Raw genomic sequence first — 26716 nt, 5'->3', positions numbered from 1 at the left:
AAATTGGAAATGAAATATTTTCCCCATGGTGTTGAGTTATTTTTAACAGCTTTATCAAGGTATAATTTATATACCATAAAACTACTAAAGATTATAAGGTTATTCATTTAAACTCAGTGATATTTAGTAGATTTACAGAGTAGTAACAGTTAACCAGTTTTAAGTTATTTGTCACTCCAAAATGATCCCTTATGCCCACTTGCAGTCAGTCCCATTTCCCACCCCTGAATTTTGTTTGTTTGTTTGTTTATTTTTGAGAGAGAAACAGGGCTCGAGCAGGGGAGGGGCAGAGAGAGAGAGAGAGACACACACACAGAATCCGAAGCAGGCTCCAGGCTCTGAGCTGTCAGCACAGACCCTGAAGTACTTGGCCATGTGTTGTACATATACTTGTTACTCTGTCCCTCTACCCTGAAGAATAAATATTGTTATTCCCAAGTTATCAAAGAAGAATCCAAAATTCAGAAAGGTAAAAGCACTTGTTCAAAGCCCAATGACAGAGCTGGGATTTGAACCCAGTTTTGCTTTACTTTAAAACCAGTGGTGTTATATGCTATACTGGTCATATGATTCTTTATATATTTCCTTTTCTCAAGCTAACAATTCTTACTTTTAGTTTTAACCGCCTGGACCTGCCACCCTACAAGAGCTATGAGCAACTGAAGGAAAAGCTGTTATTTGCCATTGAAGAAACAGAAGGATTTGGACAAGAGTAACTTCCAAGAACTTGTGCCACCAAAGGACAAGAACTTATTTACAATGTTTGTCCTTTTCCTTCTCTGCTTGTTGCACATCTTGTTGTAAAATTGGGCTGTGACTGTTTAAAGAGTTATTTGAGTATAAGTAAGTTAATGTTATCATGAGATTTATCTCCCAGTGATTCTGGATTTCTACTCCATGTTTCCAGAAATCAGATTGCAAATGACTAGTCGAACCTTACTTAACATGAGATTTAACAACAATGAAATCTGCCTTGTCTTATTCCACTAGATTGTTACTTTAACAACAGTTTTGTATACATGTGTCAAAAGTCTCGCTTGGGAGTAGATTTTTTCTTTTAGAGACTTCTGCAGATATGCAGGGAAGTCCCTTGGTAAATGAAATATGTAAGATCTTCCTATTAAGCCTCTTGGTAAGAGGTATTGGTTAAAAGTGCAAACTTAACCCAGCTTCTGGGGATGTGAGCAAACTTCTGGCTTGTGCTCTCCCTCTCATTTCAGCCTGGCCTGACTGTTTTTTCTTCCCAGAGCATGAATCCATGCATCATTTTGCTGTTATCCCTGGAAAGTGATGCAAAACTCTTGCATCTCTCTACAAAGTAGTTTTGTTAATTTGAATTCAGGGAGAAGTTGGTCCCAGCCTGCAAATGTCCATATAACTCTCTTCATTTGGAAGTTTGATTGTTTTAATCGCCTTGCAAATACTAAACTTTATAAAAAATATTAACACTGTGCTTCCTTCACGGTGGTAGCTAAATTCATCAAAGGCCATCATTGGCAATTTTTGTATGTTATTATATATAAATTCCATCTATAATTTTATCATAATCCAACAACTTCAGTTTATTAGTTATTGCTAGGGAGTTCAAGTTGTAACTAGAGTACTTTCCAGTCCAAAGAGGGAGGTCAGTGAAACATCCTCTACATTACATTTACATAGGGAGGGAGAGCTGTGGTACTGGCTAAAAAGATGGGAGTAGTACATTTAATAGCAATACATTTCTAGTAATCACAGAAATGTATTCTGTGTGTGGATTAAAAGTCTTCAAATTTAATCATTTCTCTGACACCTTGGAGTAATCTTTTCCATTCTTTACATTGTCCTGAGTTGGATATCCTCTTCACTCATAAAGTTTTAACAGGTTTTTCCTTGTTTTCCCATGACTATTTAATTTCAGACTGCTCCATTAGTATCTGATTAAATGCACTTTGAATGTCTCTGTAGTTAATTCTTTTAACTTGGCCTAGCTTAGACTCTGTCAGGGTGGCTGCTGTCAGAGGTTTGACTTTATGGACAGTGGGATGAAGCCTCAGCCAGCTGAGTGCCTATCACACACAGCTGAACCCTGAGGACAGCCTCATATAATTCATGAAACAGGGCTTTGGTAGGTTTTGGTAGCATAGCAGAAACAAGTAGTACTGAGCCAAAAATAAGCAGAGAGTAGCAAACCCCTGGTCCATATGGAAAGAAAATGGTTTTTTCTTTGTCCCTAACTATTTGTCCTTTCACATCCTGGAAGCAACAAAAACATTTTAAAACTTGTGTATCTGTACTCTAAAACACTGCCATCATAAAGCAGACCTAAGTGAGTAAAAGGGTTGCCTCATCTAGAAATTGTTAGTGTAAAGGTGGGGGAAATTAGGTTCTCCCCAACCCTATCTTTGTTTTTTTATTCCATATACTCCAGGAAATGTATGATCTCTAAAAGCCCTGGTTTCCAAAGTAGGGACTCTGCCTTTTTGTTGGTAGGGGGGAAAATGCTATTGCTTTGTCTTACAGAGCGAATGTCTGCCAACTATCCATTCATTATATAAATCTGAACTTTGGTAATATATGGCTATGGAGATTAAGCCTTCTATAAAGACTTACTATTGAGGCGAATTCTCATTAAAATGTAGTTATCTACAATATTTACTAGAGATTTATAAGATTAAATTAAATAATGTAAGAAAGTAGACTTGTTTTTGTTCTACGTAATGCTTGATGATTCATTTAGGGACCTAGAAATATTGTGTGAAAATGTATAAATATCACCCAAAAGGCTTTCTGCCCTATATTTTTAAAATACAGAATAGTTATATTTGAAATAGCCCTGGCCCTAGTTCTATAGGGCTTGGCTATTTAATATTTTTATGGAAGAAACGTTTAGTTCTGGAAAAGGTAAATGCTTGTATATATTTTTGCAGCCTGGGATCTCCCTTACTCCATTTCTTCCTTTAATTTAAGTGGCCACATGTATATGTCTTCCCTGCTGTGTTAGGAAAATGGGGGCTGGATATCCCAAGAATCAGAGGTTATATAAAAATACTACAAATAAGCAGCAGACATAATTTACCTGCCAAATGCTATTTTAAATTTTGGTCCAAACTGAACATTTGGAAATAGATTTATTGTAAGTGTTCAATTAGAGCAATTTCTTAAATCTGAACTAAATTGCTTTTAGAGTCCTTTTTCTTTGTAAGCATTGTAAATGCTAATAAATCCTGGTTTTTGGGGGGTTTTTTTGTTTTTGTTTTTGTTTTTTTACTGCATGTTATGTTGAAATAAAAACGAAGTAAAATGAGCAATTGCCTTATTCTTCTGCTCTTTTGGGAGATTGGGGAAGGCAGCATTTCACAGCCTGGGTCAGGAGGGAAGGACCTCACTTGTTTCAGATAGAGTGGTTTAAAACTGATCCAGCAGCTCATAATAATGAATTCCTGCTCTTTTATGAACTTAAATCAGAGTGCAGAAGAATCTAATTTCATAAGACTTACAATAACTCTATTTAAAATTCAGGTACTAATTTTTCATCAAGAGATTGACATACCAATGTCAAATCATCAGAAATTTAAGTGAAAAATGACTCACTTGCTCACAAAGATTGCATCCTAAATGAACTATTTCAGTCAAGCCCACTCTGCCACTTTTTATTTATCTGATTAATAATCTAAAATGTTATCAGGGATGACTCATGGAATTAGACTTCTCTATTTCTATATCCCTCCTTGTTTTGGCTGTAACTGTATCTGAACTTCTTTAGGTTTATTACTTCTACTTAATATTGTTGGTATCTCCAGCCCCCTTATTTTTTGTTTTTCTTTTAGAGTTATTTACAAAATGATCTGTATATATGCTATGCTTTCATTTACTAAAAACAGAGAATGGCAGCACTGGATTGTATATTACTGTATTGGAGTTCCTTTGTTTTCTTGAACTGTAATTTCAAATACTCAGGTAACTCTACAAATATCACAGGGAGTCAAGTGCTCTTACAAAGGTCCTTCAGGGGGCTGCCTCACTTGCATTTCCTTAAAAGATGTAAGACTGTGTTTATAATTAAACTCTTTTGGTCCTTTGCACACTGCTATGTTAGTCTTGAGTAAGAAGGTTTTCCTCACCTGCAGCAAAAAAAAAAAAGCCTTCTTTCTGTGTGAGTTGTATAGATTTCTGCCTCTCTGTCTTTGTAAGTGCACAAGTTGTAGCTGGTCTGTACTGTGGAGTAGGTAGAAAAAAAAATGGAAAGACCCACTGAGGTGAGATTGGATTTGTTGCCTATGTTAAAAAGAACCAAGATGAAGACCTCTCCTTTTCTAAAACAAGTAAAGGTGCTCTAAGACAGGACCCAAGCATGGGTGCTGAATAGAAAACCACCAGCTAGTTATCAAGACTGACCTCAATGAGTTATCCTGCTCAATAGATTCAGTAGACTCTTTTCTTATTAGGAAACCAGGTGATCATACTCTCATTTAAAATAGAACCAGTGGCGAGAGGCTAAGAGGAATGGGATTTTAATATTTTTAAGAAATATTTGTTTATTTTGAAAGAGAGAGCAGGAGAGGGGCAGAGAGGGAGAGAGACAATCCCAAGCAGGCTGTGTGCTGTCAGTGCAGAGCCAGATGCAGGGCTTGTACTCATGAACCATAAGATCATGACCTGAGCCAAGATGAAGAGTCAGACGCTTGACTGATTGAGCCACACAGGAGTCCCAGGATTTTTTTTTTTTTTTTTTTTTTTAATAATTCTGAACTGGCAGGGACTAGAGGACAGAAACTGCAGGTCCCTTCCAGGTCCTGAGAAGTAGACACTATCCTGTTCATTGTTTCATACAAGCAGCTAGAAAGATCTAGCTTCAGTGTGACTAAGAAAAAGGGAGACCTGTCCCTCCCAGCATGAGGAAATCTTCCATGGGAAGTTAATTGTTCTTAACTTAACCATTTGGCTTACTGGCCCCAATCCCTACAAAGAACATCAAACAAAACTCAGCTGTGGCTGATGGGCTGCTGTTATCTGGACTTTTAAGAAATGTCTCCTAGTGTGTAATTCTAGAACAGAAATTGCTGTCACTCCCAGCCTATTTCAGTTATCAGTGTTTGTAAAGCTCCTTTGTCAGGGGTTGACAAGGAGAGGAGGGTCTTCAGTGGAGACCTCAGAAGGACAATGTTGGTCCCTTACTAACAGATTCCCATTAAGCAAAGCTGCTGTGGGCAAGAGGGTTTCCTCAAGGCACCCTACAGGGCAGGCAGGACCTTGAGAATTTGTGGTTATACCTACAGATCTGAAAACCTCCATACTGTTCCTTTTCATCATTTCTAATTAAGACCTGCTCTTCTATTTGTCTTCCCTATCCTAGCAACCAATACCATACCTACATTCACTTAGTCCCAGGACAACTATCATTTATTACTATGTCCCAAACATTGTTGGATATGCCACATGCAACTGTCATTTTGTCTTCCTGGCCACTCTCAGGGATGATTTCTATTTTACAGATAATAAAATGAAGGCTTAAAGTGATTAACTTGAGGTTATTCAGTGGCAAGAGTGCAAACTGGAAAGGACTGACTCCAAAGCCTGTGTTTACCTAAACGTTTATATCCCATTACTAGTAACGTTAACCTTGATCCTCTGATTAAGATGGTGTCTGCCCAGTTTCCTCACTGTAAAGGCACTATCCGATCCTCTTAACATGCAGACACCCCTGAAAGGAGCACCAAATCCTTCCCCAGTTAAGAGAGGCTACAGTGGAATGAAAAATTGAAATTAGGTTATCTGTGTTGAATTGAGCACCTTCCCCAAGTATGTTACCTTTTACTGGTCAACATGGAATTTCCCAGTGAATACTGGGAAATTTACTAATAGGCACCCTCCTCTTCCCTTAGGAGGGCCTAAACAATTCGTTCCTTGCGAATAAATTGTTTTCTTCTCTCTCTCTTTTTATTCCCTCTCTATGTAAAATCTTTGTATAGCTCGGCAGAGCTTCCCTCTACTTGTTTATGTGGGATGTTGACCCATTCATGACTCGTGTAATAAAACCAATTAGATCTTCAAATTTATTCCATCGAATGTTTTCTAATAAAGGCTAAAGAACAGAAAATAGGACAAACGTAGGGCTCTGCAAAGAAGGCTCCCCCCTTATAAAGGTGAGAAAATGAGAAAACAGAGATGTAAAGTGGCTTCTCCAAGGTAACCCAGGGGGTGGGGCTGAGCTTGGAGTCCTAAACGTGCATACTCCCAGCTCAGCCCTGACCACTCCATCTGAGAACCTGCCTGGAATATTTCCAAGGGGGTCGCTCTGAAGACCCCAAAGACCCCTGACTCCAGTCCCACTCCCCGACTTTACCATGCGTTGGGCGCATTTTGGCTCAGCGACTCACTTTGCCTTAATCAGGGCACAAATGAGGTCTCAGCAACACCCCTTCCATGCCTTCACACTCGCCCACAACCGTCCACCCAGGATTTCCGGCGCCATCTCAGACCTCGGTGGAGAGTTGAAAACCTCTTCTGACACCACTAAACAGCATCTTTCGGCACAGGAGTTGGGAATTTTCCACAGCTGAAGCGTTCCTCTGCTTTTCACTATGGGACAGGGCCTGGCAAATTCCTTATGAGCCCTGGGGGAGCTGACTAGACCCGCCCGGCCGTCAGTCCCACGCTGGGTCCTGGTAGGCTCTCGGAGCTGTCCGTTTTGACAGGGTGCTGTGCGCAGGCGCGAAAGGTGCCGGGACTGGGCTGAGTGCTGGGGTCGCAGAGCTACTGGATCGGTCGGAGATGGTGAGTGTCCGCCTGGAGCTTGTGGTTGGTGGCCGCAGGGTGGTCGAGTACGACCGCCCACCACCCTGCGTCTAGCCTTCCATTCTCCGGGGTCGTCTCGGAGTGCCGGGCTGGGAATCCGCGGGCCGGGGCGGGGCCGGACCCCAACTGACTGGAGGACGGAACCCGGGCAGCGCGGGCCTCGAGACCCGGACTGGGGACCGAGGGGACCGAGGCGGGGCCACCGGTCTCGCAGGCCATTGACCGGAAGCGGGAGCTCGGGCCTCGGCAAGGGTCTGAGAGAGAGGGGGAGGCCGGCCGAGAGGCCCTTACAGTTTAGAGTCCTGGGCCTTGTAGCGCGATAACAATAACGATAAGGTTTCCTGGAAGCTTAATTTGTGTTCGGCGCTGCTCAGCGCTTTACGTATTTTGGCTTTCCTCCCACCACCGTTCTGTGAGGTAGGTACGACCATTATCCCCATTTGACATACTTGAAAGCTAAAGCCGAGTGAAACTAAATGCCTTCTCTTAGGAAATGGCGGAGGTTGATTTGAACCCCAGAAGCTTGATTGACACCTTTCTGTCCCTGTGGTTCTTTCGAGCGTCTGGGATTTGGTGCGTGAATCAGAAAGCGGCGGGGTCCACCCTTGGGCATCCCAAAGCGTTGCTGGCGGGAACTGTGTGGGCTCTTTATGCCTTTATTGGTTTGTTTTCTCGTGTTTTTAATCCTCCCGACTTGGGGAAACTTGAAAAGACTTATTAAATGTGAAATCAAAAATCTTATTTAAAAACCGTAAAACCCACAGGAAAAATTGAAAAGGAGAAAGGAACAGTGCCAGGACCTAAAGGCAAGCACTTATAACTAGACATATTCTAGTCTTTCCGTCTTCAGCTTTCCTTTAATATAGTTTAGCTCCTACTAAATGTACAGTTGTGGTCTCGGCTTTTTTCATTTATTATTACACCACAAAGAATATGATTACATCACTAAAAACATGTAATGTTTCAAACATCTGTAACTTTAAAACTGTAAAGAAAAATTTTAACAGATAATACCCGCAACACAGTAAAAACAATAATCTGGAAGGATCTAACTGAAAAATAAATCTCCCACCCAACCCTGACCCCTAGCCTTTGTCTCCAGAGTTGAAAGTTCTTTATATATCAACGGGCATGTATATGCTCCCTCTTTTTCTGACACAAATGGTGGCTTACTGCAACCTGTACCATGCTATTGTGTGTTTATACTCATGAAAACAAAACATATTTAGATGCACATTTTAACCAATTCAGGCATATCAAGTATATTGAAGCATGTACTGCAAAAAGTACGTGAAGTACCTATCTCACACCCCTATGATGTGTGCCAACAACTGTTGGCATTTGGCTGTTTTCTTCTAGGTTTGATTAGTGCATAACCACATGTACATATAAGCTTGTTTATCACATGAAACTGGAACATACATGTTTCTACATATTAAGTTTACTTTAGGCTGTATAGAGAGAGAGAGAGAGCTCCTGCAGCTTACTCTATTCACTTAAAAATATCAAACATTTTTTCCATGGCAATATATATAAATCTTTATTCTTTTTAAGGATTGTATGATATTCCATTGCAGTATATATACATTTAGGTGATTTACAGTTTTCCACTCTAGACTGTTTTGCAGTAACTATTGTCTTTTTGTGTATGTGTGTGCGCTCATGCTAGTGTTTTATGTAGTGTTTATGGAGGATATAGGGTAGATTCCTAGAAGTGCTACTTCTGGCATCCATAGTTTAGTTTGGTAGAAACTGCCAAATTGCCCTTTTTATGGTGATATAAAAGTCATCCATAATTCTATCTAGTCTTACTCCACCACACAACTATTTTCAACTCTGTATGTTCTCCTTCCTCTTGGTTCACATACGCATATTTTTCAAGATGTACATTCTATTCTTTTTTGTTTTAGTATCCAAAGACATTGAACCTTGTTGCTACATCATCTTTGTGATGAATTCTTTTTAGTGACTGCATAATAGTAAAATAGTTGTACCATAATTTGACAAACCATTCCCCCTGGCATATGTTTGGGTTGCTTCTAACTCTTCATTAGTAGAGGTAATGATGTGATGAGTACTTCTGTATATGTAGAGTTTTTCTTATTTTATTTTATTTTATTTTATTTTTATTTATGTTATGTTATTTTAGAGAGCACAAGGCAGGGGAGGGGCAGAGGGGAAGAGAGAATCTTAAGCAGGCTCCACATTCCAACATGGAGCCAGATGGATGGCTTGATCCCACAACCCTGGGATGGGGACCTGAGCCGAAATCAAGAGTCAGACACTTAAATGACTGAGTCACCCAGGTGCCCCTATTTTTCTTTTTGAAAAATTTAGATTATTTCCTTAGGAGAAATTCTCAGGAAAAGAATTTCTGCGGCCACTGGACCAACACACTTATGGGTCTTGCAGTAGTGTTGTCCTGTGGCTTTACCAAAAGGTCAGATTGCCTTTGTACCAGGTTTGCCATAACTGCCAGCATTTAAAAGGATACTTCAACATTGCTATAATTTTTCATTTTTTTATTTATAGGAAACAGTGAACATTTTTCTGTATGGTTGTATTTTCTCTTAGGTGTATTTTTTACTAGTATCCTTTTGGCCCACTTAACTTTTAACAACACCCAGTGCTCATCACAAGTGCCCACTTAACTTTTAGACTTTTTTTTTTTAAGCTTATTTATTTACTGTGAGAGAGAGAGAGCATGAGCAAGGGAGGGGCAGAGAAAGAGCGAGAGAGGGAGTCCCAAGCAGATAGTGCAGAGCCCTACACAGAGCTCAATCTCATGAACCATGAGACCATGACCTGAGCCGAGATCGAGTTGATGCTCAACTGACCGAGCCATCCAGGCGCTAGACTTTCTATTTTTCTTAGTCATTTTGTATGATAATTTTGGAATTACTCTTTTGTTATATCAGATGCACATGTTTTTCTGTCCTTTTGATTCATTTTTGTTTTATACAAATTAAAATGTTTATGCTTAGTAGTCAGATTGGTCACGGTTTCTTTGTTAACTATTTGCTTCAGATAGTTATTGCTACCATGCTGAACTAACAAGTAATCCTGGAGTTTTACTGCTATTTGTTTTTCCATCTGTCAGCAACATGCACCTGGGAACTAAAGAACATACAGACACCCATGTTAGTAGTACCTACTACCCAGGATGCTGAGGATACCAGTTGGGCTCTCTCTAGGACAGGAAGTTGGAGATGTAAGTCAACCCTGGGGGACTGCATATCCAATCAGATATTTCTGATACCAGTTGGCTAGCTCTGCAGAAACAACAAACTTTGAGCTAGAGGTGGCATGACTGGGATGCCTGCCTAGGACTATCCTTTCCCATCTGTAAATGTCCCTGTTTCTGCTTGTGGCTTTGGGGCATCATTTGTTTTTCTTCTTCGCTCTTTTAGGGCTGAACTTGTGGTTTGTTGTAAGCAGTTTCTCCTGAACCCAGGTAGGTAGTTGGTGCCCTGTGTCTCCTGGAGACCCCTCTAGACCTCATGGTCCCCACTCATCCAGGCCTAGCCCCATCCTGGTGGTTGGGGTCAAGTTGGAAAAGCTTTTCTCTAGTCTTACAGAAAACTATTTTTATTTAATTTGACTATGTAAAAATTTTTAAACTTCTGATTATTGAAGAAAATCAGAAGATTAAGTGAAAAAGGGAGGGAAGTGTAATTTATGTGATGGACAAAAGTCTAATGTTTCTAACATACGAAGTTTTTGAAAATCAATAGAAATGGGGAAAAAATCAGAAGACTCAAAAGGGAGAGATGTAAACAGTAAAGTTCATTTCAACTTCACTGATAATTCTAAAAAATGAAAATAAGTTGACTTTCTGTTATATGATTTGTGTGTATCAGATTAGTGAAGAGTCAGAAAACAATGGCAATACCAGTCCTCTCTATTCCTTGAACGTGCCAAACTTGTTCCCTGCACTGCTTTTGCTTTCAGTCCTTTGCCTGGAGTGCTCTTCTTTCTCATCATTTAGTTCTTGGCTTAAAGATTACATCCTCAGGTGTTCCTGGTACTAGCCAAAGTAGCATTCTCCTGCACCCTGCCCAGCCCTGTCCCTCTACCCTGCAGTAATCTTGGTTACTTGTTTTTTGAACATCTTTTCGCCAGAATGTGAGCTCCCTGAGGGCAAGGACCTTATCAGTTGTGGTCAGTGGTATATTCAGCTCTTCTCTTGACCTGCTACAGATCTTTGGGCAAAACTCTTCTTTCTGAATCTCCATTTCCTCATTGTAAAATGAAGATCATACTAACCATGAAAGGTTCAGATGAGAGAGGTGTCTGAAAACATTTATCCCAGTATCTGACCTACTGAGCAGGTCAATGCATAATTGGTGTGTTTACTTTTTAAGACGCCAGATCCCAGTGGCAGGTTCTCATTAAACTTAGGACCACCTAAACCCTAGCTCTTGTTTACCTTGGGTACTGTAAGGCCATGTCTCCCCTCCTATACTTAAAAAGGTTGATTTTTGTAAAACGTAGTTGTAGAAGTGATTTTTATTTGCTCATTAAGTATTTATGGAGTCTTTATGGTGCTGAATAGTGGGATTATAAAGTCTAGGTCCCTGTTCCTGGGGTGCTTTGGGTTTAGCACACAGATAGTTACATCCCATTGTGGTAAGTGCTGTGAAGGTGGGGTGCCAAGGGTGCCCAGAAGAGGGGCAGGAGGCTCATGAGTTGAGTCCAGAGTGCTGGGAGTTAGTTACATCAAGCAGTGAGTCAGGGAGAAAAGGTTGCTTCCTTCAGAGAGAGCAGCACAGGCCAGGGCCCAGACAGGCCATGCTTGCCCCCTGCAGTCTTTTCTCCACATAGCAACCGGAGCCATTCTTTTGAAACAGATCTTGTCATTCCTCATGTCAGAGCCTGCTAGTGGCTCCCCATATCATCCTCATTAAAAACCATTCATTGCTGTGGTTTACCAAGCCCACTGAAATCTAATCTGACCATGGCTACCTCTCTGATCTCTCTCATCTGGTCACCTGCCGCTCACTGCACTTCAGCCACACTGGTTCCTTTGAGCCCTGGAACATGCTATCTCAGGGCTCTTGTATTTGCTCTTCACATTGCCTGGAACACTCTCCCTAGAAATCCACATTAGCTCCCTCATTTTCTTCAGATCTCAACTATCACCTTAGTGAGGACTTTGCTGACACTTATTTAAAATTGCCATCAGTCCTTGCATTCCAGATGCCCCTTCCCTACTATATCTGACATTTATACTTCACTTATTTCTTTGTTTAATGTCTGCTCTTCCCTCCATGTCAGCTTCATGAAGGCATGGGTTTTTTGTTAGATTTTGTTCACTACAGCATCCCCAGACCTAAAACAATGTCTGGCACATAGAAGGTACCCATATACCTGAAGTGGGGCTGAAGTATAACAGTCATGAAATAATTCATCTTTTTCATTTCAGCCCCACTTTGTAGTCTCCAGGGGATATTTCAGACCTCTATTCTGACATCTTTGATTTTAGCTTTCTTTCCCTTCTCTAGGTTGATTGAAGATTGGCTGGGCTGTCAATGTTGAGTATGTCAGAGCCCTGTGGTCTCCATGTTAGAGATCTCTTTCTTGGATGCACGGAGAAGGGTTAAAAAATGTTTTTAAGTAGAAACAACATATTAGAAGAAAAAGAGTCTGTTTTGAAAAAAAAAAGAAGAAAGAAAGAAAACCTTATCTATAATTTCCTGCTCTCAATGTGGCTCTTATTTTTTTCAAAGTCCTAACTCTCTGATTTTTTTTAATGTTTTTATTTATTTTTGAGAGAAAGAGAACGAGCTAGGGAGGGGCAGAGAGAGAGAGGGAGACACAGAATCCAAAGCAGGCTCCAGGCTCTGAGCTGTCAGCACAGAGCCCAACGTGGGGCTTGAACTCACGAATGGTGAGATGACAACTTGGGCCGAAGTCGGACGTTTAACCAACTGAGCCACCCAGGCGCCCCCTAACTCTCTTATTTTCATATAGTTGCCATCATCAAGCACTTTATTTTTGCATTTTAGCTGCTTTCACTTAATGTTATGTCATACTTTTGTGGTGGTATAAATATTCTGATCACCATTGTTATTTTTGTGTGTTAAATTCGTATGAATGGACATTCCATTGTTTATTTGGCTTTTTTTCCTAATGATTGGGCATTTTTGGCTCTTTCTACTTTCTGCTACTGCAAGGTGTCACTGCAGTATTGTTGTATTCTTCCTTTAAGTTATTTCCTTAGGATGAATTTCAGGAAAGTTACCAGGTCAGGTTGAGTACTGTGTAATATTTACCACTATCACACTTTACCCCTCCTCTCCAGAATAGCACTTAATAGGAGCTCAGTGAAAGTCTGTTGAATGAATTATGACCTCATACATGCATGACCCATTACATTGTACTCAAATCCACAGAGCTAGCCCTGTCCTTTTACCCAGGCTCCAGATTTATGAGGCTTCAGGCTATTTGCCATTTTGTAGGAAGAACTTGTTTGCCCTTCTCTCCAGCATTTGAGTATTCTTATATCATTGGGGAGTGGGTGGTAGTGACTGGATTGTCAGTCTTATGCCTACTAGAAAAACAATACTTCATTGTGCTGTGTCCATCTACTGTTTAGAAGCTCCTCCTCTTCAGGCCAACCCATTAGCCCTTGGGGGTGGGGAACCACTTTTTTTAGGCGGATGGAGCCTCTGTTTTCAACATAGTCCCAACTCAGCCTTTGAGTAGCTTCTGACTGGATTCTGGACCTGTCTGGAAGGAGCCTCCTAAAAACAAGCACACTTGAAGGCCAGTTTCCATCCACAGAAACAGGCGCAGTTCAGTTAAGCAGCTGTTTATTGAGCACCTAACTCTGCAGAGCATTGTAGAAACTCTAAGTAAACCAGTACCTAATGCATTTCTAGTCAAGAGCTTGGGGAGTCAGAAATGGGCAGACTCCCCTGAGTTGAGGATCAGTAAAAGCTTCATGGATGAGGTGATGTCTTAAACGGCCTAGAAGAATTTGTTGGATTTCTTTGTTAGGGTAAAAAAGATGTAGAGATAGGTATGGGAATGGAGATGGAGAGTTGAAAGAAGGGTAAAAGAGATAGGAGTGATCATATAGAAGGCCTGGCATGGCAGGGTGAGGACCCAAATGCCATGTGCTAGTTTCTGGAGAATCAGGATTAATGAGTCCCTTCCCCAGGCTGTGTGCCATGTGTTACACTCTCAGATGCTAGCTTATTAAGTCACTGAATTTATCCTCATGGTGTTAGAGCATATACTTGGTGCCCTGGGAGAGACAAGCGACATGTGCTCAGGGAATCAGAAAAGACTTTATTTCGCACCGGTGCCAGCCCAGCAGAGTCACCTCCAAAGCCTGAGCCCCGAACTTTGGCATCGGCCTTCTTTTATGGTTGGGATGGTAGGAGGTTGAGAGACAAAAGAAAAAGGGGAGGGGGCACTTATCAGTGGTGCTCTGCAGGCAGTTGGTGGAGGCAGAAGGCAAGTAAGATCATGGAAGCCAAAAGCATGCAAAGGGAGTATCCAGCCACAGACATCTGACTGGCCCTTTGTATCTTGTTTTTACTAGCTTTTCTTCTCAATGGAGTCACTTTTCTTCTTTAGAATGTGTTCAGTTGTGCTGTTTGGGCCACAAGTGACAACTTAGTCCTCTTCCTGTTAAGACACCACTGTTTGGGTTTTTTTCAAATCGAGTCCTTTCCTAAGGTGTACCAAATATGTGAGTCATGGATGCCTCTATACTCCAAGAATGGTATTTATATTCTGCCCCATGCTGGGGTTTAAGTGCTGGAAATGGCCTAGGGACCACTCCAAACAAGCCTGGGGACTTTGAGGAGGTGCCTAGTGCCTGGGTGTTGTTTGTTATTAGAAGACAAATATATGATTCATTTGCCAGGAGTGTGAGGGAATTAATCCAGTCTTACTGGCCCTTCTTAACTTTGGTCTTGTTCTCTCTGGCAGGCAGAGGTGGAAGAGACACTGAAGCGACTTCAGAGCCAGAAGGGAGTACAGGGAATCATCGTGGTGAACACAGAAGGTACCCCCTCCCTTTGGCTATGACCTGCACGCAGGCAGACCCCCAGAAAACAGCCCAAATACAGCCTGACACTGTTTACTAAGCCCCTTCATATATGGGATCTAATTTTTACCCTTTTTAAAACATTTCCAGTGTCCCAGCACTATAGTTGGAATTCCAAAGTTTAAAAAAGTAAAAATTCACTTAGTCCCACTGCCCTAACAGATCATACTTTTTAATGTGCCATGCTTTTTTTTAGCCCTTGTACAGGTATGTCTTCTCTTACTCTTTTGCATGTTTATTCATGAGGTTGTTTTTTGGCTTTTTTCCTTCATGATTTACATGACCAAATTTGTTAACTACCAGTTCAATGTTTATCAGACATCCCCCATTTATATTGTTTCTACTTTTTAAAAAAGTTTTTTATTTATTTTGTGTATGAGAGAGAAAAAAAACGCAAGTTGAGGAGGGGCAGAGAGGGAGAGAGAGAATCTTAAGCAGTCTCTGCACCATCAGCACAGAGATAGATGTGGGGCTCGAATCCACAAAAACTGTGAGATCATGACCTGAGCCGAAATCAAGAGTCGGATGCTCAACCAACTGAGCCATTTAAGTGCCAGGCGCCCCTCTACTTTTCTTTTTTTTTTTTTTTTAAGTAAACTCTACCCATAGTGTGGGGCTCAAACTCATGACCCAGAGATCAAGAGTCACATGCTCTACCGACTGAGCCAGCCAGGCACCCCTGTTTCTGCTTTTTTGCTAGATAATACTCTGGCCTATAGCTTTTCCCTCCTCTTCTATAGCATTTTTTTTTAAATCCCAAAGAGTACAGTTACTAATTTTCCCAAGCTACGATGGACTAACATTTATCACACACTTGTTTCATCAGGCCACAGGCTGGTGCTTTATAAACATATTGTTTCATTTGTTCCGTAAGGCAGCCCTGTTGTCTCCATTTTGTAGTGGAGAACATGGAGTCTAGACATTTAATTGATTTGCCTGCCGTTACAGAGCCAAGGTTTCATTCCAAGTCTGTCTGAATGTACTTGCATTCTCACACACTGTACTGTGAAGGATCAGAGTAGCTGCTGGTCTGTGGCCCAGGCCATGCCCAGGGTCAGCCCAGCTGGGCTCCCCCAATCAGCATTTAGTCAACTCTGATTTGTTTGGGACTTCTTGAGAGCCCTGCGTGGATACGTTATCATTCTAGGCCTTGTTTTTAGAAAGGGGAGAATTCTCAATAATGCCTACGTAATAGAGAAAAATGAAAGTCATCAAGAATGAAAAAGTGAAAGTGGCATGTCCTCAGTTAGAATATTGTTTTCCAGGGGTGTCTGGGTGGCTCAGTTGGTTAGGTGTCCAACTTCGGCTCAGGTCATGGTCTCACGGTTTGTGGGTTCGAGCCCTACATGAGGCTCTGTGCTGACAGCTCAGAGCCTGGAGCCTGCTTTGGATTCTCTCTCTCTCTCTCTCTCTCTCTCTCTCTCTCTCTCCCCCTCCCCCACTTGTGCGCTCGCTCTCTCTCTCTCTCTCTCTCAAAAATTAATAAACATTAAAAATTAAAAAAAGAAAATAAAAGAATATTGTTTTCCAGGGTACCTGGGTGGCTCAGTCGGTTGACCATCTGACTCTTGATTTCGGCTCAGGTCATGATCCCAGGGTTGTCGTATCGAGCCCCGCCTCATGCTCCATGCTGCTCGTGGAGCCTGCTTTGGGGTTCTCTCTCTCCCTCTGCCCCTCTCCCCCACTCACACTCAGGCTTCTGTGTTCTTTTTCTCTAAAATAAAGGTTAAAAAAAAAAAAAAAAAAGAATGTTGTTTTCCAAGTTGTCAGACCCTGGCCAGCCTAGAACTAGGCATTACATGCTCTCCAGCTTTGTCAGACTCTAATTACACCCTGCAATCGAAGCAGGCAGCATGGTGGGAGCCCTCAGGACATTGTGGAAGCAGGTGCAGGTCCCAGTTCAAGTTTGCCACTGATCAGCTGTAGGACCTGGCACTTCCTCTTCCCCTCTTCAGACCTCAACTGCCATAAGTGGAATGGTTGATCCAGGTAGTTTCTTCTGGGTGTTTCTTACTCTAAGACCTAAAAGACCATTTGTGTATCACCCAGAGAGAGACTTTCTTCTTTCTTGGACTGGACATTTTTTTTAAGTTTACTTATTTTTGTGAAAGCGAGAGCGAGCATGCACGCTCAGTGGCAGGGCAGAGAGAGGAGACAGAGGATCCAAAGCAGGCTCCATGCTGACAGCAGAGATCCCAATTCAGGGCTCAAACTCACGAACCGTGAGATCATGACCTGAGCCAAAGGCAGACACTTAACTGACTGAGCCTCCCAGGTGCCCCTTGGACTGGACATTTTTGACCCCAAATGGGTAGGGAACAGCTCCCGGGGTTGTTCCCCAAATGGGGAGGGAACAGGCCTCCATCAGTATTTGCAAACCACAACCTTCATTCTTACCTTAAAATGGTCTCAAAACTTGAGCTTTTTCATTGGGAAAAAGCCTCAACTGCTTACCTTTTGGATAGTAATGAGCACTTCTTTTTCATAAACGAATGTGGCAGTATTGCCTAGTGACTAAGAATATAGAACATAGAACCAGACTGCCTAGGTTTGAATCCTGACTCTACTTATCAGATGTGTGATCTTGGGCTAGTCATTTAACCTTTCTGTTCCAGTTTCCTCATCTGTAAAATGTGGATAATTATACTACCTTCCAGGGAAGCTTTTAGAACAGTACCTGATGTATAGTAAATGCCATATAAATGTTAAAATTATCATGTGTATGTATTTATTTATTTTTAATTCGTGTCCCATTCACAGAGCTCCCACTTTAGTCCTCATTTACATTTCACACAGTGCCCCTGCCAGGCAGGGGTATTGCCCATTTTTCATATGAGAAACCCAGAGCTGATGACCTGCCCAAGGTCAGCCAACTGTGAATGGAGATGGTCAGAACTCACTGCTCTATAGAGCCTTTAAGCTTTCTGGAAGCTTCCATTAAGGATGATTAGTTAGGGGGGTGTCTGGGTAGCTCAGTCAGTTGAGCATCTGACTTCAGCTCAGGTCATGATCTCGCCAATCCCAAGTTCGAGCCCCGCGTTGGGCTCTGTGCTGACAGCTCAGAGCCTGGAGCCTGTTTCGGATTTTGTCTCTCTCTCTCTCTCAAAAATAAACAGTTTAAAAAAAAAAAAAAAAGGATGATTAGTTAGGGATTCCTATTATCCCCTGTAGGGTTTTCCTACCCCCATAATTCAACTCAGGGGCCTCTTGCAGGATGCCTTTCCTGATCACTCCAGTCCAGACTGATTGCTTTTGGCCCTGAACTCATGACACACCCTTATCCTAGTCACTTGCCAAACACCTGCCACTACCTTTTGACTTCTCTGAGTTGGCCATATTTAACTGTTTCACCATAAAAGTGTGAATTTAAGCAAAATTGCCAAGAACTTAAGGAATATTTCATTCCCTTTGTACCTGGTCAGACCACCTGCCATCTTCTGCTGCTACCCACACGGGGCAACATAAAAGACTCAAATGTGTAAGCTTCATGAGGTTAGAAATTTGTCTCTTGTGTTCACTACTGTATCCCCAGCACCTAGAACAATGTTGACATGTAGTTGGTGCTTAATAAATAGTAGTCCCCCCACACACCTTGTCTGTGGTTGGGGGGGGTACATTCCAAAACCCCCAGTGGATGCCTGAAACCGGGATAGTACCCAACCCTATGTACACTGTGGTTTTTTCCTACATGTACACACTTGTGATAAAGTTAAATTAGTAAATTAGGCACAGTAAGAGGTTAACAATAACTAATAGTGAACAACTATAACACTATACTGTAATAAAAGTTAGGTGAATATGGTCTCTCTCAAAATATCGTATTATACTGTATTCACCCTTCTTGGGATGATGTGAGATGATAAAATTGCCTACGTGATGAAGTGAGGTCAGGTGAATGACATACAGGCATTGTGATGTAGTGGTAGGCCACTGTTGACCTGATCAGGAGAATCATCTGCTTTCAGGCCAGAGTTGATGCAGGTAACCAAAACCATGGAAAGTGATACCGCAGATAAGGTGAGGGGCTACTGCCTCTGTTAAATATTGTTAATGTTCTTTATTGTTGATTGATGAGGCTGGGTTTGGTGGGAATATCTGGTTATACAACTTTGGTCTTGACAGATCTGAGCCCCAGGTTAGAAATCCTGCTCCCTTGTGACCAGCTACTTCTGCAGAGTGCACAGTCCCAATTTGTAAAGGAAGAAGCTTGAAGCAGGCGACCTAATCATTAGGCTATCTTTGAGATGTCCGCAGTTCTGACACTGTCTGAATCTGGACTTAATCTCTTATCCTTATTTGAAATTCTCCCCAGTTTTGGTCCCTGTTCTGCCCCCTCACCACCTCTAATGTTTTCTTTTGTTTTTAAAGTGAGCCATCAAGTAGTTAGTTTCTTGTCTCCTTCATACACCTCTCACTTAGTAGAAATGTGATAAAAATCATGACAGTATTTGAATTGCTGAAAGAAGCCCTTGAGAGCACTCATTTGTCACCAGCAATAAATGCTTAATGGAGTCTCTTTAAGGACAATGGTGAGTGTGGCAGACCTGGTCCTGACCCCCAGGAAGCTTATAGTCATAATGATCACTTCCATAATGGTGAGGTGTCAAACTCCAAAGAAAACTGCTCCAAAGGAAAATCATGTGGGATCGTAAAATGGGGGCATTGACCACATCTGGGGCTGGGTAGATACACCAGAAAATGGAAACCTGAGGAATCAGTGGGAATCACAAAAGAATGAGGAAGGAAGGAAAGTTCCAGGCAGAGAAACCTGAAAGAAGGTGGCCTTGTGGTATATAAGAAGAGAAGGATAAGAGGTTTGATCATGCAGACTTTGCCAGGCCTTGATACAGGCCCTTCAAGTACCCTGGGTGGGGATGGGATTTATTGTGTGGTGATGTTGATAACAAATCAGCATTTATTACATTCATACTCTCTTTCCTAAATATTCTTAAATGAATTAGCCATATTTAATCCTCACAGCACAAGTATCATTTTACAGATGAAGAAATAGAGGTTTAGGTTAAGTCACATGTCTGAGGCCACATAGCTATGAAGAGACAGAGCCCAGGGTATTTGTCCAGGTCAGAGTTTCTACTCAGTCATCACCGTAGCTGCTCATAGGCCATCCTCGGGAAAGTCTGCTAAGAAGTGAGGTCTCCAGGTGCCCTGGTGGGCACATTGTTGTCATCCAGGATCCAGTAGCAGCTCTAGTGATCTAGTCCTCTTGTCCCTTAGCATACGTGCTGCCGAAGCAAGCACCCTCTCATCCCTTAAAGGCAAGTGATCACTATGGTCTGTCTTCATGATTTCACTTCGCTCAAAGCAGTCTCTCTGACTCAGCTGCCTCTCTTGCCACTATGTCCTCTTCTGCCCAATCTCGTGTTCCTGCTCCCTAAGAAGAAAAGATTGGGCCAGTTTCTTGCCACCTGTGAGAAGGCCTGAGGGTGATTGCCTTTGGCCAGTCTTTAAGCTGGTCACTTGTGGGCCAGATCAGCAGGGTTGTCAGCCCCCAAATCTAGCCACTTACATGTGAGGAGCCACTTGTGCCATATTCCCCACAAGTGCCTGTCAGCTGTGGGCACATAAGGCCTCTTCATTGGAACCTGCTAATATGTCACGGTGATTCACAGATACCTGATGATTTAGTTGTGTCCTGAGGTGGCTCAGGCTGAGCCCGATTCTTCCACCTCCATGACAATAGGCACTGTCTAGTAAGAGAGGTCCATTTAATAGTTCATTGCAAGGAAACAATCCTTAAAACAGAAAAGGCTTCGTACACAATGGTGTTCGCTGCTTAGTAATTAAGTAAAAAAATCCAGCCTACGTACCAACAATAGAGGAATGATTAACTCTGTGGAAGGTCCATTTGTGGGCTCTTTGAAAGCAATAGCAATGCTGTTTTACAAGTGTATATGCAGACAGAGAAACAGGCTTAAATTTGAGGGGCACAATCATGTGTATAGACAATGTGTTTACAACTGGGCCCAAAGCCTCCATTGGTGGGAACTGGATCAAAACACTAGAGATGGTAATGTCTTGGCACAAGCTGACCTTTTTCTTCTTCCTACTTTTCAATATTTACCAATTTGTAAGAGCTGCCCTCCTTGTTCAGGTTCTAAATGTTCTGAATGATAGTCTCTCCTTTTATTGCTAGAAGCCAGTCAAGACAGTGCCAAGAAAAGAGGAACCCAGCAGCAGAGCCCACAGGCCTACATTCGAATCCTAGCCCCACTGCTTATCTGCTGTGTGACCGCTCAAAGCTTCTGTTGCTTCATTGGCGAGTGAAGATGGTGATACCACCCCCAGAGTAGTTCTGGGGACTGGCACTGCCATAGTTAAAGTGCTCAGCACTGTGCCTGTCAAGCCCTCAGTAAATAGTGGCATTGATTGTTAACTGTCAGTCCAGTACTCTTGAATTAAGGGTGCAGTGTTGGGAGCTGGGCAGAAAAGGGCTTCAACATCCTGTTCAGTCTCTGCTCTCCCTCAGGCATTCCCATCAAGAGCACCATGGACAATCCCACCACCACACAGTATGCCAACCTCATGCACAACTTCATCTTGAAGGCCCGGAGCACCGTGCGTGAAATCGACCCCCAGAATGACCTCACCTTTCTTCGAATTCGCTCCAAGAAAAATGAAATTATGGTTGCACCAGGTGAGAGGTCTTCCGTATTCCCACTTGGGAGCAGACTGTCACAGCATATTCTGTGCCGCTTATCAGGAAGGCTTGGCACATTGGTGTCTCCACAGGTGCCATGGAAAGGACTGAAGAGTTGAAGGTTCAGAGGTAATATGCCTCACTGCCTGGCCAGTCTCTGGTTGGCATCCCCAACAAATACTTATTCACTGTGACTCTAGACCAGACCCTGTACTAGATTCTAGGACACAGAGGGGAATCGTGATCTCATGAAACATAGAGGAAGGTATGATTAGGTCTTCCCAGAAGAGGGAACATTCGAGCTAAATCTAGAAGGCACAAGAAAGAGTGTAAGCAAGTTGGAGGGGTGGGAAAGCTGTGTTTGAAGGAAAAAGAATTTAGTGATTTAAAATTCAAAGCATAAGGTAAAAATACGTACAGTCATTTTATCCTTGAAAAAAAGTTAAATTGCCCACTTCTAAAGTATAGTCCTAGGATGCCAGGGTGGCTCAGTAGGTTAAGCATCGACTTTGGCTCAGGTCATGATCTCACGGTTCATGAGTTCAAGCCCTGCATCGTGCTCCCTGCTGTCAGCACAGAGCCTGCTTTGGATCCTCTGTCTCCCTCTCTTTCCGCCCCTCCCCCTCTCTTGCTCACTCTTTCTCAAAAATAAACATTAAATAAAGTCAGTCCATCCGTCAGTCCTGTCTCTCTGGGCCCCGTATGGTCAGCTTTTCCTCCAGCATTGGAACAGATTGCTGCTTTTGTTTCTCATGCAGTGCTTGGTCTGCATTTAGGAGCTGTGCGTACAAACAGTACCTGTGCCTTGAGGATCATTTGCACATGATGAGATGCTCCTCCTGGGAGAAGCCCACAAGGCCTGGGACCGCAGGAGGGAATATCAGGGCCACCTGTCCTGGCCTACATCACCTCACTCACATTTACAGACTGGGGTGGTAGACAGATTGATTTTCCAGAACTATTTTTATATTGTTTCTTCTCTCCCTCCCTCTGTCTTTTTTGGGTGAGCCACATAGTTGTGAGTGAGCAGGAGTTAGGTGTGCACGTGATGATGCTTGTATAGCTCATCTAGGCCATCAGTATATGTGTAGGAAGAAAGAGAGGTAGGACATTTGGTCAAGAGGTGTCAAACACCAAACTCAGCTGTGTGGACTTGACCCTGTGAGAGTTCTAAAGGCAAGAAGGTGGTATGATTGTGACTGGGTTCTAGATGAAAGAGGGAAATAGGGAGGCTAGGGATGCTGAAGGTCCTTGGGCTTGGCTTGGCAACACAGGTGGCAGGGAGGCTGGCTGCAGAATTCTGGAGTAACTTGATGTGGGGTCAGCCACCCAAGTAGCAGAGCAATGTTGGTTCTGTTCCCAAGCCTGTTCTGGCCCAGTTCTGCTACTTGAAAGGATACAAAGGAGAGAACCATTGACCGAGTCACAGGGGCCCACAGTCTCCCTGGGACACTCCCTAGAGGGGTGGGGACAGAGCTGGTTGATAACAGAGAACATAAGATCACTTCAGTGGCATTTATTCCAAAAACATGCCATACACTGTGTATCAGTTTAATCAGTGTCTAATGCATCACTTGCCAACCTATTATGATGCTCTGGTTCTGTGAGGAAAACCAGATTGCAGCAGACAGAAGCTATTTCCCCTTGAGTGTGACTTTACATCAACCAAAGTCTGAACCCCGATTTCCACATCTGTAAAGCATCAAGTAGAGTATTCTACTGCTCTCGTCCCCTGAGACACCCCATTGATTGAGGGGTCGGCTTTGGGTGAGGCAGAAAGGCTCAGAAATATTTGAACTCAGATCCGTCCCAAGATTTCATGTTGTATGGCTACACAAACCTCCACATCCCTAAAAGTTAGGCTAGGAATGGTCTCTGTTGACCCTGTGTGTCAGAGGAGACTTTGTGCCCACATGAGGGCACACGTTGTGAGGCAAAGACAAATGATGTGGTTTCCAAATTCGATTCTCCATGGACAATTTCTCTTGACTTAAAGCTTCTGAGAATGTCTCCTCTGGACCCACAGAGTCATCTGGAAGCTCCTGACTGTCCATTCTCAGCTTGGCTGCAAAGGCATCTTCAACTTGCCCTTAAGGACCCAAAGGCATTCAGAGTTAACGGGTGTAGTTGCTACTTGAGTCCAGGGTTGGCAGCTCCCACGTTGCTAGAGGTTCTTCTTGGGGTTCACAGGCCCAGAAGCCTCTCAGCCCTGTCAGTGGAGGTGAGGATGGAGTGGCTGGACCCTTCCTAAGCGACACACAGAGGCCTGCAGGGAGGATGCGCACACCCTCTCACTCTCACTTGCTCGCTCACTCTGTCTGACACTCACACTCTGACAGTGCCTCACATTCCTTTATCCTGGAGAGGTGTGTGACTTCTTGAGGTTGCCTTAAACACAGTGAAAGTTCCTTCTGAACACCCTCACCACCTCTCCAGCCGTCCTGCTGCTACCAGTGCTCCATCTTGCCTTTTCATTTAGCCAACCAGCCTGCTTATCTGTATTTTAAGTCTGTCTCCCCGCCTACACAGTTCCAAGAGGACAGAGATTTGTAAGCACATAGTATACATTTAACACATATTTGATTAATAAATATATGAATGACTCCCTAGATGTCCCTCCATTGTTGACATCCCACTGTGGGAGTAAGAGGTGGGGTCACCAGTGGGGGATGAGGGTCAGGAATGTCTGTGGGACATGGTCTTTAGGATGAAAACCAATGATTTGATACCTTGACACACCCACTTTGATATGGCAAAAATACGTGGAGGGGAGGGCAGGGCAGGAGCCTCTAAAGCATTAGGGCCAGATTGCCTTAGGATTTCCGCAGAGCACAAGCCCCACAGGGACAGCCCCCAGCCTAGAACAGGCCTAGTTGCCGCATGTTTGAGGTGGGTCCTTCTGAGACTGTAATTAGCACCCCACCCCACACCTTGGGAACAACTTAGAGGAGCACTGCCCAGGAAGGAAGTCCACTATCCCCTTCTTCCACCTCATCTTTCTCGTTGATCAGACTGAGAAGCTGCCTCCCAGACCACAAATAGCAAAGATAGTTGCAGACCGTCTGGCCCTCCATATGTGTACCAAATTTCATCCCATCCTGGCCAAGAATAGCCCATGTGAAAAGACTAAAAAAACAGACTTTGGTTTTCATTTATTAACCTCACTAATATAAAGCCAAGTTGATGCAGCATAATCAAGCTTTAACACTCTGCTTCCCACAAAGCTCTTATAGTGATAGTATTGAATTTAGAGTTTGATTATTTGGAAAAAAGACTCTAGTATTGCTAATTGTGTCTCTTTCTCTTGGTGACTTGTTAATTATTTCTGTTTATATTTTAAGTGATTTAACTTATACAGATTACTTAGCCATGAAATTATTAATCTTGTAAAATCTGTTTCCTCCTATCTGCAACAGTCTGTTGTCATGGGAAGAAGCAAACTTTAGGCTTGAATCAGCACACACAAACAAGGCCAAGGTCCTGCCATTTCTCCCTTGTTCAGCAGAGGGCAGATCAGAAGCGTTCAGTGTTATCTGGGTCAAACCCAGCTAGCTACCTAGCTACCCAGCTCTGCATTTTTGCCTTGGCTTGGGCAAGTCATTTCACTCTCTGAGCCTCAATGAAATGGAAAACACTAGTATCTGTCTCACAGAGTGATTTACTGAGGTACCATATGAGAAGGGGTTGGCCCGGGGCTAGGCACATGGAAGCCTTAGTAAATGTTTGTGGTTTGGTTAAGTGGGCAATGTTGAAACACCCTGCTTCTCCAATTTTTGTTTCTATGATACGAAGAGCAGTCAGGCTCACCCCTGAGAGCTTGGACTAGCTGTGATTTCATGTGGACATTCTTCCTTGCCGGGCTGGATCCCCAGAACTAGAATTGAGATACCTTTGGCTCCATTTGACCTGGTGCCCTTGAAATTTTCCTCATCCAGAAGACTCTTGAAGGCCAGCAGCTGAGCTTGTGACAGAACTGACATTAACCCAAAACCAGTAGGGTTGAGTTTGGAATTCCATTTTTGACACTAACTAGCTGGGTATTATTAAACCAGTGGTTGTCCCAGAACTTGTGGCATCAACATCACCTGGGAACTTGTTAAAAATGCAAATTATTTTAACCATCCTGTAATTAAAATTAAAAACCTAATTAAAATTAAAAACCTAATTAAAAATGCAAATTCTTGGGCTCCACTCCAGATCTACTGAATCCAAAGGGCTAGGGATGGGGCCCCGCCCTGCCAGTGATTCAGATGCCCTTTCTTTTGAGAACCACTGCCATAAACAATTCATTTAAAGTCTTTGAACCTGAGTTTTCCTACCCAGAAAACAGAGGTGATAATCCTACCTCCCTGTCATCAGTACTGTGAAGATTAGAAAAGAGAATACACTGCAAGGCCCTGCTGCCAGGTAGGAGGAGGGGCTTGCTCTCCAGCAGCCACACCTACCGGAGCCCTACCCCCACCCTCAGGGAAACTTGCAAGTTCATCTTCTGTTTTCCCAGCAGTTGGAAGTAGCCTGAGCATTGATGCTTTTTATTGTTCCCCTCCCCTTTTATGGTTGGTGATTGGATGATTTCCTTTCTAGTGTGTTTTCTCCCATTTTACATTTAGTGACTTATTTTTTCATTTTTCTCTTTTGCAGATAAAGACTATTTCCTGATTGTGATTCAGAATCCAACTGAATAAGCCACTCTCTTGGCTCCGTGCATCATTCCTTAATTTAATAGCCCCCAAGAATAATAATGTTAAGCATGTCAACCAACTGGCAGGTGGAAATCACCTTCGAGCCTACTTAGACCAGTCCAGTGACCAAAGTCATCAAAGTTGTCCCTCTGCTGGCCAGTCACCCTTGAGTTCTTGGGTGGGCCTTCTTTCCTCATCTCCAGATTTTGGAGCAAGAGCTTTGAGCAGTCCACACCCTGCTTCCTTCTGACCTTCAGCTCACTTTGTCACCCTTGGAAAAGGCTGTTTTTCTTTAACTAAAAATAACTGAAATGCTTGCCCTGCTGTGTGTCTTTAAACACTGGGTTGAAAAGGCCTCTCTGCCTCTCTCTTCCTGTGTAATCACGTGGTCTAATTGCTGAGCCCCAGTGCTGCCTCTAGCTGTGATGGCAGATTGTGCCCATGGTTCAGAGAGACCTGCTCCTTACTGCACCTGTGGCCACACATGCTGAACTGAGTCTTGTTTATAACTGGTACCCTGGTTTCTGGGCCTCTTGTCCC

At 42.9% G+C, this 26716-nt stretch overlaps 2 protein-coding genes across 8 annotated transcripts in view; both read left to right on the top strand.

Moving 5' to 3' along the window:
* The window catches only part of ITCH (itchy E3 ubiquitin protein ligase), a 142486-nt gene extending 138425 nt beyond the window's left edge, over positions 1 to 4061 (top strand). For all 3 annotated transcript variants that reach the window (XM_042980570.1, XM_042980571.1, XM_042980572.1), the window contains one exon: positions 617 to 4061. In XM_042980570.1, coding sequence (XP_042836504.1) covers positions 617 to 716 — 100 coding nt within the window. In that variant the 3' untranslated portion in view covers positions 717 to 4061. The remainder of the gene's footprint in view (positions 1 to 616) is intronic.
* A 2315-nt stretch (positions 4062 to 6376) lies between these two features.
* Positions 6377 to 26493, top strand: DYNLRB1 (dynein light chain roadblock-type 1). Of its 5 annotated transcripts, XM_042980566.1 has the most exons (6): positions 6962 to 7191; positions 9875 to 9985; positions 14719 to 14794; positions 20991 to 21113; positions 21324 to 21491; positions 26136 to 26493. In XM_042980566.1, exons 2-6 carry the CDS (start codon positions 9938 to 9940, stop codon positions 26177 to 26179), a joined length of 459 nt encoding a protein of 152 aa, XP_042836500.1. In that variant the 5' UTR covers positions 6962 to 7191; positions 9875 to 9937; the 3' UTR covers positions 26180 to 26493. The 5 variants fall into 5 exon arrangements, with proteins under 5 accessions (XP_042836501.1, XP_007073657.1, XP_042836500.1 ...); XM_042980567.1 differs by lacking the exons at positions 6962 to 7191; positions 9875 to 9985 and adding an exon at positions 6377 to 6753; XM_007073594.3 differs by lacking the exon at positions 20991 to 21113 and having other exon boundaries at positions 6978 to 7191.
* Positions 26494 to 26716: the final 223 nt, after the last annotated feature.

The sequence above is a fragment of the Panthera tigris genome, chromosome A3, assembly GCF_018350195.1.
Source record: "Panthera tigris isolate Pti1 chromosome A3, P.tigris_Pti1_mat1.1, whole genome shotgun sequence".
Classification (NCBI taxonomy): domain Eukaryota; kingdom Metazoa; phylum Chordata; class Mammalia; order Carnivora; family Felidae; genus Panthera; species Panthera tigris.
Note: the sequence above shows the minus strand (reverse complement) of the source record. Positions and strands in the feature narration are given on the sequence as shown.